This window comes from Pelophylax lessonae (assembly GCF_965119305.1).
Source record: "Pelophylax lessonae genome assembly, chromosome: 12".
Lineage (NCBI taxonomy): Eukaryota > Metazoa > Chordata > Amphibia > Anura > Ranidae > Pelophylax > Pelophylax lessonae.
In genome coordinates this window covers 210,835,238-210,849,117 of record NC_138779.1, presented here as the reverse complement: position 1 = coordinate 210,849,117, position 13,880 = coordinate 210,835,238, and the positions used below count along the sequence as shown (strand labels likewise).

At 42.7% G+C, this 13,880-nt stretch overlaps 1 protein-coding gene across 2 annotated transcripts in view; it reads left to right on the top strand.

The window, feature by feature from the left end:
• The window catches only part of LOC309567768 (G protein-activated inward rectifier potassium channel 4-like), a 98,138-nt gene that overhangs the window by 74,643 nt on the left and 9,615 nt on the right, over nt 1–13,880 (top strand). For both annotated transcript variants that reach the window (XM_082273215.1, XM_082273216.1), the window contains exon 2: nt 6,311–7,267. In XM_082273215.1, coding sequence (XP_082129341.1) covers nt 6,349–7,267 — 919 coding nt within the window. In that variant the 5' untranslated portion in view covers nt 6,311–6,348. The remainder of the gene's footprint in view (nt 1–6,310; nt 7,268–13,880) is intronic.

Here is a 13,880-nt window from a genome sequence, read left to right as displayed (position 1 = left end):
TGTTTCTCTGTGGAGAGAGAAGGACCTTCCAGAAGAACAACCATCTCTGCAGCACTCCACCAATCAGGCCTGTATGATAGAGTTGCCAGGTGGAAGCCACTCCTCAGTAAAAGGCACATGACAGTGTTTGGCAAAAGGCACCTGAAGGACTCTCAGACCATGAGAAACAAAATTCTCTGGTCTGATGAAACAAAGATTGAACTCTTTGGCTTGAATGGCAAGCGTCATGTCTGGAGGAAACCAGGCACAGATTATCAACTGGCAAATACCATCCCTACAATGAAGCATGGTGGTGGCAGTATCATGCTGTGGGGATGTTTTTTTTTAGCGGCAGGAGCTGAGAGACTAGGCAGGATTGAGGGAAAGATGAATGCAGAAATGTACAGAGACATCCTTGATGAAAATCTGACTGGGGCGAATGTTCATCTTGCAGCAGGACAACGACCCTAAGCACACAGCCAAGATAAAAAAGGAGTGGCTACGGGACAACTCTATAAATGTCCTTGAGTGGCCCAGTCAGAGCCCAGGCTTGAACCCGATTGAACATCTCTTGAGAGATCTACAAATGGTTGTGCACCGACGCTCCCCATCCAACCTGATGGAGCCTGAGAGGTCCTGGAAAGAATGGGAGAAATTGCCCAAAAATAGATGTGCCAAGCTTGTAGCATCATACTCAAAAAGACTTGAGGCTGTAATTAGTGCCAAAGGGGCTTCAACAAAGTATTGAGCAAAGGCTGTGATACTTATGTACATGGGATTTTTTTCATTTTTTATTTTTAAAACATTTGCACTTTGTATTTCAACGGATCAATTATATAAAATCACAACAGAACTTTGTAATTTAATAGTTGGCACATATATGAATCTTTTGGATGCACATGAGCACTTTGTCATAGGAAATTTTGTATTTATATATGGGTTGTGATTTTGGTACTTGAGTGTGTTGCAATTATAAATTCAAGAGATAGCACACTGTTTTTTTTTTTGCACAGTTCTTAGTTTATACCTTGTATTCAGATAATGTGCGTTCGCAGCAGTCTCTTGGAATAGTAATTGTCTAAAGAGACAGAGCTCAGGTATACTATCCAACTAATGTCTAGTACAGTAGTTCTCAACTCCGGTCCTCAGGGCACACTATCAGGCCAGGATTGCAAGAAAACTGAAATACGTCACAGGTGATATAATTTGCTGCTCAGTGATTGCAGTATTCTTGTCTGCATCTCCCCAAGGTAATACTTAAAATCTAGCCTGTTAGTGGGTCCTGAGGACTGTAGTTGAGAGCCACTGTACTAGAGGAAAACAGAGATCTGTGTTACCGGTCTAGTACACACGGGCCGAATGTCGGGAGACATTGGCTGGTTCAATAAAAACCGGCTGACATTCTGCCTATGTGTATGTCAGCCGGTCGTGTTCAGGCGGGGCACCCTCCCCCAGTCAGAACAAAAACAGCTCAACTGTCAGGTTGTTTTCATTCAACCAACTGGGTTGAGCAAAATAAAAAAATACTATTGTGTACAAGGCTTTAGATTGGTCCTGAAGCCTCCTGGGACACATCACACATGGGCAGGAGTTAAACTTATGTAATTCTTGCCTAGGTGTGAATTGCAGGGGTGGAAGCTAGTACCTGTCAGAAAAAGGTGTGGCAATTTTGGCTCTGAGGAAGAGGGTCCTCCCTCGAAACGCATAAGCCACATCAGGTTTTGAGGACGCCATCACGCTATCCAGCAGTAGAGAAGTGTCCTGTAAGCGAGCAGTGCCCATTTCCTATATGCTCGTTCATATGCTACGTTTGTGAGTATATTGTACGCTACTCTTCTTTGATTTTAATAAACCTTCAAGTGGTAATGCACAAGGTCGGTGCGCCCTACTCTTGTTGTTTTCTTGTCAGAAAAAGGTAACTGCTCCCAAAAAAAACACAAAACTTTCATACATGGTGGGGGGAGGCAGATTAGCGGTACTTAAACTTTTAACTGAAGGTCTGCTTAGAAGTAGAACTAAAGGCAAAACAGTTTTTCATTTTGGACGAAGTAAGGAAGGGTTATTGCCCCTTTGAGGTTTGTTTTTTTTTTTTTTTGTTTTTTGCAATCAGTTTCTCATTGGGGAGATTTATCTTCACGTCCTGCCTCATAGTCACTACAGGAAGTGAGAGGAAATCCCTCCAAAGTGAAGAATCCTTAGTTGTCACTAGAACAAGTGTCCTGATACCTTTTTGTTCTGGGGATAACTCTAAAATTATGTATTTCTCCTGACTTTTTGTCTCATTGACAATGGTCACTAGGAGAAATAGAGGGGTAAATCTCCCCAATGGAGACACAGCCACCAATAAAAACTTGACAGTTGAGAAAACCCATGGTTGTCAGGACTAGCGTCCTCACTGGAAGATTTCTCCTCTATTCCTGTTCTAAAGACGACCGAAAATTTTGGATTTTTTTCTTTTTCACTCTTGGTGATAATGGTAATCAGGACAAATAGCGAGGGTGATTCTCTCCAATGGGAGCGCAGACAACAATAAAAACCTGACAGGTGTTCTAATCTCTCTCCACTCCATCCAAAACGAAAAAGAAGTTGACATAGTTACATAGTAGTTGAGGTTGAATAAAGACAACAGTCCATCCAGTTCAACCTGTGTAGGTGTGTGTGGACGCAATCATCTCACATACCCCTGAATGTTCTGATCCTTGAGATGTACGTCTAAGAGTTTTTTAAAAGTAGCCATACTTCCCGCAGTTACTACCACTTGTGGTAGAGAATTCCCCAATCTTGTAGCCCTTACTGTAAAAAAACCCCTGTGTAGCATGAGGTTAAATCTCTTCTCCTCTAATCGCAATGTATGGCCTAGAGTCCTCATGCATTCGTTGCGACTGAACAGTTTTTTTTCTATGCTGAGATCACCATTGAGGTACTTGTATATCGCTATCATGTCCCCTCTCAGGTGTCTCCTTTCCAGGGAGAATAAATCATGCGCTTGTAAGCGCTCTTCATAATTAAGGTCTTCCAATCCCCTAATTAGTTTAGTTGCTCTCCTCTGGACTCTCTCCAGCTCCAACACATCCCTTCTGAGGACTGGCGACCAGAACTGGACAGAATACTCCAGATGTGGTCGGACCAGAGTTTTATAAAGTGGTAGGATTATAGATTTATCTCTGGAATATATCCCCTTCCTTATGCAAGCTAATGTTCTGGCAGCTGCAGCTTGACATTGTATGCTATTACTAAGTCTATCTTCCACTAAGACTCCTAGCTCTTTCTCCATTTTTGAATCTTTCTCCATTTTTGACTTACTTTATTCAAATAAACTCTTCTGCTCATTATATGTACATATGTACATTACTGGTTAATAAGAGTTAAAGTGATTGCAAACCCTTCATTTTTTTTAAAATAACAAACAAGTTCTACTTACATGCTCTGTACAATGGTTTTGCACAGAACAAGCCCTGAAACTCCTCTAGTGGGTCCCCCATCAGCGCTCCTGGCTCCTATCCCCCACCAAGTGCCCACCGTAGCAAGCCACTTGCTAAGTGGGCACTCGTCCAGGATTGCTCCCACCCACAAACCAGCTCTGTGTTACACACACACCCCACTCCCTCCTCAATGGCTGTGACTGACAGCAGTGGGAGCCAATGGCTCCAGTTGCTGGCTCTTAGCCTATGAGGAGGAGAGCAGACAGAGACGCTGCTCTCGTGCACATGGCTGGGTCGAAATCCCACCCAGGTAAGTATAACGGGAGGCTAGGGGGGACTGCACTCTGAAGGTTTTTTTACCTTAGGCCTTTAGAACCACTTTAAATGGTACCCTGCCTGTGCTGAGAAGAGCCTCACCCAAGCCATTGCACCCCATAAGATATTGGTTCACCTTTTTCAACTGTAATCCAATGATGAGTTGAATCAAGCACCTCAACCACACCCGTTACAAAACAAAAAGTTTAAAATTACTGTGAGCAGTGTTGTGAAAACCTAAATCTTTCAAAAATGTTACCTTTGTCCTTTAAAGGGGGGTAAGGATAAATTTCTAGGTAAAGTGGTACACTCCTTTAAAGTTGATTGTTTTAGGGTGATTTTACGATGATGCGACTCAGTTTTTACTCACTGTTTTGCCTGATCCTCACACGTGCCTCTGCGGCATCTGCAGTCAGCCATCCTGATCATTTATGCTTGCAGAGCCCATACAGGGGTTCACGGCGCATGAAAATGTAATAAAGACAATTACCATGCGTCGTAAATTTCCAATGCAGAGTAGAGGAGCGCCTGCCCTGCGCCTGGATCCATTCCTGTATTTAATTATTTACGTTGCTTAAATATTTAAATTAATTAAATGTACAGGCCCTCGCTGCCTAATTCATGTGTCTTGTGTGATTAATTAGGAGACGATGAAAGAGGTTCTTAAGTCTTTCAAAGAACTGGAATTTAAATTTTGCCTTATAAGGGGAAAAGATGTGTACATAGTTTTTTATTGCCATTTAAAAAAATGTAGCAAAAACTACAGCAGTAAGACTGCTGTGCCCCCTCGCTATTACCTGCGAAACTGCAGCAGCTGAATGATATACAGAAGAAATGAAGGTGTCATGTGATTGGTTAAACTGTGATAATGGGTCATGTGGTCTTTGTGGAGCACCTGTAGCAACCAATCAGAATCCTTCCAGTACTGGTCTAACTTATGTAAAGTGAATTTAGGTTGGCTACTGTTATTAATGCACTTTGGACCTACGATTCAGTGGCGTTACAACATACGGCAAAACATTTTTTGTGGCCATCTGACCTTCACACCTATATGAGCCGTTTGGACATTTCATTTCAAAATAATGACCTTCAATATGGAGTTGCCCCCCAGCCCCCCATTGAGACTATAGCATCCTTCATTCTTGTGGGAAGGCTTTCCACAAGATTATGAAGTATAAAGCCCCGTACACACGATCATATTATCGAACGATCTGTCGTCCGTTTTTTGTGGCATGCTAGTCTGATGTGGAAAGTGAAGAGGTTATTTTCATACAAATTTTCCTGTACGACAGAATTCTTCTTCAGAAGTGATATCATGTGTTGGATTGCTTTGTATGTGTTCTTTCACCTCTGAGCATGCCTAGTCTTGCTCTTAAGATTTTTTTCCCGTCGAAATCTGTACTAATGAGACGAAAATCGGACGTTGTATTACTGACAACAAAAATTTTATAGCCTGCACATCAGGATTTTGTCAGTCGAAAAGTCAGAGTTGGCTGTCGAAAGCACCATACTAACAATCTGAAAATCGGCAGATCGGTCGTCGGACGAATTTTCCCTACAGATTTTCTTATCGTGTGTACGGGGCTTAAGAGAAGATCGCAATCAACATTCCAACTCATTCCAAATGTGTTTAGTAGATATGAGATCAGGGCTCTTTGAGGGCCACTTCAGTTCCTCCACACCAAACTGGTCAACCCATGTCTTTATGGAGCTGGCTTTGAAAATAGGGGCACAGTCATGGTGGAACCTAAAAGATCCTTTCCCAAACATGGAAAAGCACATTTGTCTAAAATGTCTTTGTATGTTGGAGTATGAACAGTACCCTTCACTGAGAACACCTCAACTACCAAGAAGAGGCTTCTCCAAAGTGTTAACACAATGTTGGAAGTGTGCAATTGTTACAAATGTCTTTGTATGATGTGGCATTAGCTATAATCGTCACTGGAAATACCAGTAGTAAAGTATAATTAAAATAGAAAAATAATTCAGCTGTGGGCCTCCATGGGGGGTGGAGGAGTCCTGGAGCCGGGGTTGAGCTTTAAAGAACTTCAAACAGAAAAAAAAAAAAATCAATAGTTTTCTCACGGATGGCTTACTAAACATCTCCCACAATTCAATCAGTCACAAAACTTTGATTTCAATTAGTGTCTTGGAATTGTTTGTAAGCATTTTCGTAATGAAATGTTCTATTGAATAAAGCCAGAATTCGTCTTCTCCAGAACCTTGTTGGGTGAAATACATTCGAGGCAATGGAGCATAATCATGTAATTAATGTACAATCTCTATGTGAGCTTGTTCCTTCTTAGCTCAGTAAATTAAATCCTGTGGAGCATTCTAACATCGTTCCAAAAACAATGCAAATGCACACATCTGCTTAATTTAATTAGAAATAAATGCATTCAGCACTTAATTTAAATTATGTTTAATATTTTTTGTGCTGGTATGTTAATTCTTGAGACGAGGGGGTTTGGTTGTTTTATTTTTGAACTTTAAGTAATTTATACTTTTAGTAATTTGATATGAATGCTGCATAGCTGTAGAGAAAATTCTAATGTGCTCTCTTCAATGCATGACCTTTCTTTCTCTCTGTTCAGGTCAGGAGTGAAGGTGCTCCACTCGTGGCCGAGTCAAGATGAACACGTGCAAGTTTTTAGATCAGGACATTGAAGGCAGGGGTGTTAAGGTGCCCAAGCAAGTGCAGAACCCCTCGCTGGTGGCCACAAACCGAACTATGGTGATGGCAGAGCCTGAGAAGAAGCGACGGCAGAGGTACGTGGAGAAAGACGGGAAGTGTAATGTCCACCACGGAAACGTCAGAGAAACGTACAGATACTTGACTGACATATTCACCACCTTGGTAGACCTCAAATGGAGATTTAATTTACTGGTGTTTACCATGGTCTATACAATCACCTGGATTTTCTTTGGATTCATTTGGTGGCTTATTGCCTATATCCGTGGGGACTTTGACCATATAGATGATGCAACGTGGACACCATGTGTGGACAAGTTAAACGGGTTTGTGTCAGCCTTTCTTTTTTCTATCGAGACAGAGACCACCATCGGGTATGGATACAGGGTCATCACAGACAAGTGCCCAGAAGGAATTGTTCTTTTGTTGGTCCAGGCCATTCTTGGCTCTATTGTTAATGCGTTCATGGTGGGCTGCATGTTTGTTAAGATCTCCCAGCCAAAGAAACGAGCAGAGACCCTTATGTTCTCCAATATGGCCGTCATCTCTGTGAGGGACAGCAAACTCTGTTTGATGTTCAGGGTTGGAGATCTGAGGAATTCGCATATCGTGGAGGCATCTATAAGGGCCAAACTGATCAAATCCAAACAAACTAAGGAAGGCGAGTTTATCCCTCTTAATCAGACAGACCTCAATGTAGGTTTTGACACCGGGGATGACCGCCTCTTCTTGGTTTCTCCACTAATCATCTGCCACGAGTTCAATGAACATAGCCCCTTTTGGGAAATCTCCAAAGAGCAGTTGGGGAAAGAAGAATTCGAGATTGTAGTTATTTTGGAAGGGATGGTCGAAGCCACGGGTAAGCCATTGTATTGAAACACTTAGCATGGCAATACATTATAACCAGATCCTGAACTCTGGATCTACTTGGATATAAATAAAGCTAATAAAGTTTTTAAAAAAAATAATCTCAGCAAAGAAAAGGGTTACTACTTATCCCTCCCGCTGCCCACACACCCAATCTTTGCTGTCTTTACAAGATACGCTGGATAAAAACTGTTCGGCGCCTGACACACGGGTGTCCCGTGAAGTATCTTCAGCGCCCGGGTGTGTCAGATGCCTGGCACTTTGGTTTTATCACCTGGCCTCTGCGACTTTACAGGACACAGTAGTAAAGTAAGAGCTGATGGAGGAGACATAGCGCTCAGTTGGGGACTGGGCATCAAACACATATGGAAGTGTCAGCTGCAGATAATTCATCCAGCGTATCTTGTAGACAGCAAAGATTAGTTTTATTTACCTAAAGTGGAGTTCCAGACGTTTTTGTGTTTATTAAGAGCCCATTCACACTAGCGCGACCTCTAAGTCGCCTCATAAAGGGGCGACTTCTAGCGCGACTTTTAGCACGACTTCAGCGCGACTTAGCGCAACTTGTGAATTTTTTTACGCGACTTGTATGATAGACGACTTTGAACGACTTTGTATTCGGCCAATCAGAATATGAAAAAAGTGTCCCTGTGAAGTTTCATCTCTGTAGCATGTCCAGAACCAGAAAAAAAAGAGCATTTTTCTTATATTTTTTATTAGAACAGGAATATGGCTCCTCTCCACCTGGCCGTTTTTCTTGCAGGCATTTATCGGGCATTTTTGGAGGCAGGCATGACTTTTTTGGATTTAGTGTCTGGGGGGTCCAAAAAGTGTCCCTGTGAAGTTTCATCACTGTAGCATGTCCAGAACCAGAAAAAAAAGCATTTTTCTTATAATTTTTATAAGAACAGGAATATGGCTCCTCTCCACCTGGCCGTTTTTCTTGCTGGCATTTATTGGGCATTTTTTTGGCGTCTCTGGAGGCAGGCATGACTTTTTTGGATTTGGTATCTGGGGTGTCAAAAAAGTGTACCTGTGAAGTTTCAGCTCTGTAGCATGTCCAGAACCCACACTGAACCCACTGAACCCACACTGCTGTATTAATAATTATAAGAAAAATGCTTTTTTTTTCTGGTCGCCTTAAAGCAGTACAGGACCCTTTTCTGAAGTCGGAACGACTTCAGTAGTGCCAATTAAGACGGCACTGATTGATTAACATTGCTTTTGTTATGTCAAGCGACCTGGGGCGACACATAAGTCGCCTCATAAGTCGCGCTAGTGTGAATGTGCTCTAAAAGTCAGCAGCTACAAAAAGTGTAGCTGCTGTCTTTTAAAAAAACACACACTCACCTGTCCCACAACCCAAAGCCTCGGTTCTCTCCCTCTCTTCTCTGAGGCGCAGGCACCACTAGTTTGGGCACCCGTCTGTGACAGCATGCAGCTTCATAGCTGGGTGCGTACTGCGCGTGTCGGAGTCGCGCTTCGCGTCGTGAATGGCCAGGCAAACTTCTGGGACCTGTGACGTGTCCCAGAAATGGAGGAAGGGAGAAAGGAGATCTTCTTCTCAGGGCACCTAAGCGGCCCGATCGGAAGTGGGAGCGGGTACCTGACAGATCTAGGTACCTGCAACCCCCCCCCCCCCCCAAAAAAATGACATGCCAAAGGCATGTCAGGGGGTCAGGGGTGTCAGAAGCCCTTTTAAGCAGAAAGTCCACTTTTGGGTGGAACTCCACTTTAAATACAAGTGCATGCACAACACCAGTATAACAGAGCATTATGGGTTTTGTACTCTTATTTGTTTGCTTTTGTGTATTATGTCTGTTAATGCTGAAGTTTAGTTATGCATATTTTTGCATAGTTACATTGGTCCAGTTTGTGGCTTCACAGCCGGGCGCGCATTGCGCATGTGTGCGTCGCGCTGCGTGCCGTGAATGGCCGAGCAATCTTCTGGGACCTGTGACGTGTCCCAGAAGATTGCCCGGCCATTCACGCCACAAGCCGTTTTCGGGTTTGATTGGGTCTCGGATCTAGTAATCCGGAGCAATGTCATAACATCACTTCCGGTTTACTGGAGCCTTAAAGGCGCCAGATTAAAAAAAAACATCAATATTCAAAACAGCCGATCTTGCCGTTTTGAATGCTTTTAATTGCAAAGGAGGGATTTAGGGTCTTATAGACCCCAGATCCCTCCATAAAGAGTACCTGTCACTGTCTAATACTATCACAAGGGATGTTTACATTCCTTGTGACAGCAATAAATGTGATAAAAAAAAAAAAAAGTAAATGGACAGTGTAAAAATAAATAAATAAATAAGAAAAAAGAAACGCATGTGAGGTATCGCCGCAATCGGTAGAGCAAGAGCAATAATTCTATCACTAGACCTTCTCTGTAACTCTAAACTGGTAACCGTTAAACATTTTAAAGCATCGCCTTTGAAGATTTTTAAGTACTGTAGTTCGTCACCATTCCGCAAGCGTGCCCAATTTTAAAGCATGACATGTTGGGTATCTATTTACTCGGCATAGCATCCTCTTTCACATTATACAAAAAAATTGGGCTAACTTTACTGTTTTTTTTTTTTTAATTCATGAAAGTGTATTACTTCCAAAAAAATTGCATTTGGAAGACCGCTGCGCAAATACAGCGTGACATAAACTATTGCCATTTTATTCTCTAGGGTCTCTGCTAAAATATATATATATATATATATATATATATATATACTAAACAAGCAAAAATAATATATTTAATATATATATATATACAGCTGCAAGAAAAAAAGTATGTGAACCCTTTGGAATGATACGGATTTCTGCACAAATTGGTCATAAAATGTGATCTGATCATCATCTAAGACACAACAATAGACAATCACAGTCTGCTTAAACTAATAACACACAAAGAATGAAATGTTGCCATGTTTTTATTGAACACACCATGTAAACATTCATCTGTGTTTACGATCCCCTGCTGAAGTGGACCGTGTGAAAGAAGCATTAGAGGAAATCCAACATTTTAGAGTTGTTCCAGTACAAGAAGTGAGGGGGGAACTGTCTAATGAGGACACCTATACAAAAGTGGAATTCCCACCATTTTGGGGAATTTCTTCTAACTTTCTGTTGTGTCTTTGGAACAGAAAGTGAAGATAAATTTCCACAATGGTAAACAGACAGACAGCAAAAATAGACAAGTGGGGCTTTTAACTCTTCCCTAGTCTATCCAAGACTAATGCCCGTACACACACATCGATAGTTGGCCGTGAATTTTCGGCCAACGTCCGATCGGCCGATTTTCGGCTTGTTAGTATGATGCTTTCGACAACCGACTGCGACTTTTTGGCCGAATAAAATCTGGTGTGCAGGCTATAACATTTTTGTTGCCCGTCACCACAACGGCCGATTTTTCATCAGTCAGTACAGATTTCGGCAGACAAAAATCTGATGAGCAAGACTGGGCATGCTCAGAGATGAAAAAACACACGGAAAGTAAACCAGCACATCACTTCTGAAGTTGGTTTTTGTTGGCCGAGAAAATTCGTGTGCAGTCTTGAGCACATTTCAACCAACAAAACAACACTGGACAAAAGTCGGCCGATCGGTCGGCCGATAATCGTTGCGTGTGTACGAGGCATAAGGCCTCATGCACACGGGGCGGTTTTATAGTGGCTGTGTTTGGCGGCAGACATTTTGTTTCTACAGCCAATAAACTCCCCAGCATGTTATCTATGTCTCCATGCACACATAGGCTGTTATCAGCAGTTTTTGGCAGGGGGCATTTTCTGGCTGTTAAAAAAAAACGAAAACTAGTGGGTTTTGAGCTTTTCAGCTGTAAAAACGCTCTAACGTCAATAAACGCCGAAAAACGCTGCTAACTGGTGTTTTTTTTTTACGTTGTTTATTCCATTGCTTTTTTTAAGCCTTGGTTCTGTTTGGAGTTGTTGTTGATGGAACATAGTCTGGGTTCACACTGGTGCATGCTGAACACCGCATGTGATTTGCACCAAAAATGCACCGCATTCCTGTGCACATCACATGTGATGTCTGCGCGATGCGATTATATATGGCTAAAATTGCATCACATTTGCACCAAAATGTTGTAGGACCCTTTTTTTCTCCACACCTAATCGCATTGCATGGGGGTAAACACTCATGCGATGAGATTCTGGCAAGAGCATTGCATTTTGCAATCTGTTTCGGGGTATCGTTAATGGAACATGAAGCCCCCGTTAACATTGTGCCAATTCGGCATGCGATTTGTCATGTCAAATCGCATGTCAAAACATACCTATTGCTGGCAACGGCACCGGTTCACACTGAGGTTGGGTTTGAAATCATTCAGCTGAACGCGTACGATTTCACACTCGCATGTCAGTGCGAATTCGTGGGGGGGGGGGGGGGGGCGATTTGACAGACATCTGTATGGGTTCATGCACAGATGTCTATTGAAATCACCCTGAAGTCGCCAAAAGTAGTACAGACACTACTTTTGGGAATCGGTGCGGCGCCGCAAAGTCAAGGTTGCACCAATTCGGACAGTGACGTTGCCGGCAATAGACTCTGATTTGGCATGCGATGTGGCATGTTGAATTGCTTGTCAAATCGGAGCCTATTGCCGGCAACGGCACCGGTTCACACCAAGGGCGGGTTTGAAATCATTAAGCTGAACGCGCCTGATTTCAAACTCGCATGTAAGTGCGACTTCAGGGGGCGTTTTGACAGACATCTGTACAGTTTCATGCACAGATGTCCATTGAAATTGCCCTGAAGTCGCCAAAAGTAGTGCAGAAACTACTTTTGGGAATCGGTTTGGCGCCGCAAAGTCAGGGTTGGACCAATTCGGACAGTGACGTTGCCGGCAATAGGCTCTGATTTGGCATGTCAAATCTGCCTGATGTGAACGGGAGCTTAATGTTCCACCCCGAAACAGATTGCAAAATGCAGTAAGCTTGACAGAATCGCATTGCGTAGGTGTTCACAACCATGCGATACGATTTTGATGCGGGGTAAAAAAGGGTTCACATTTGCACCAAAATGTTGTAGGACCTTTTTTTCCCTCCGCACCTAAATCTTATCGCATGGGTGTGAACACCAATGTGATGCCATTCTGGCAAGCATTGCATTGTGGGAAAGTGGGAGTTACTAAAATAGCAGAGAGGTGGTTTTTAGCTAAAAACGCCAAAAGAAACGCTTACACCACAAAATGCAAAAAAAAAAAAAAAAAAAAACGCCAATGCAAAAAAGCTAAAAAACGCTGAAAAATTCACTACAAAGCTACTGGCGTTTTTTATAACGTCCAGTGTGCATGAGGCCTTATGATGGCCATACACGCACAGAATTACGGCCGTTTGCAGACTGAACGATTCGAAAGTGAATTGGCCACTAACCGATAGAATAAACTCGTTTTAAGAATCATTTTGATGAGCATAATGATCGTTCGATAACAATATGCGCAGTACAATTCAGTATATTATTTTCGTTTCGATTTTACCATAGACGTATACACTTTCGTTGAAGCGATAAGAATTTTCGCTATGGATCCATCGACATTAGCCGGGAGCAGGATCGAAATCGTCGGTAAACTTGTGTTCACTAACGGCCCGATAACCGAACGATCTTTCCTAAATCGACCATTTTCGGGTGAAATTCTGTGCGTGTATGGCCACCAACCACCATTAGACTTCAATCTCTAATACTGGAGAACACAATTTTTTTTTTCCTCTACTAAAAGAAATAAGTTCTCTTTTATTCCCTGTAATTACTAAATGCAACCATTAGATATGTTCTAGAAAATCCCTTTGGGATGGTTCTTGGAATTTGTGTGATAATGCAGCATCACCAATAAGGGAACTGCATAAGCCCATAAGAAGAATTTGTGGGCCGAGAAATCCCCCGGGCTCCTCTTCACACTGTCGCCACTTTCTGCTGGTGCATTTGGAGATGGAAGTCAGTTGTTTCGTCTCATGCTGAGAGCACTTCGATTTCTTCTACCCATTTAACTCTTCTTTCTTTGCTCTCTGTGAGGTTTCCTGGGACATATGTGTTCCCGCCCCAATCCCAGCAATGGAACATCATTGACGTGGGAAAATGAAAGCTTGTCTTACTGTTGTTGGTGAAGGTTCTCATTTATCCAGGTCATGGTAAACCTAGTAGTAGGTAATCATAGTTAAGTGGGCTGGTTATGCAATGTTGAAGACGTTTCTTCTTCAGCTCCAATCAGTGTCAGGAACTTAAGCCTCGTACACACGTAGCGATTGTCGCCCGTAAATATTCGGCCAACGTCCGATCGGCCGATTGTAGGCTTGTTAGTATGATGCTTCCGACAACCGACTGCGACTTTTCGGCCGAACAGAATCTGGTGTGCAGGCTTTAAAATTTTTGTTGGCCAACACCAGAACGGCCGATTGTTCCTCAGTCAGTACAGAATTCGGCCGACAAACAGCAGATGAGCAAGGCTGGGCATGCTCAGAGAAGAAAAAACACACGGAAAGTTAACCATCACACGACATCACTTCTGCAGTCGGTTGTTGTTGGCCGACAAAATTCGTGTGCAGTCTTTAGCACTTTTCAACCGACAGGACAGCACCGGACAACAGACGGCCGATCGT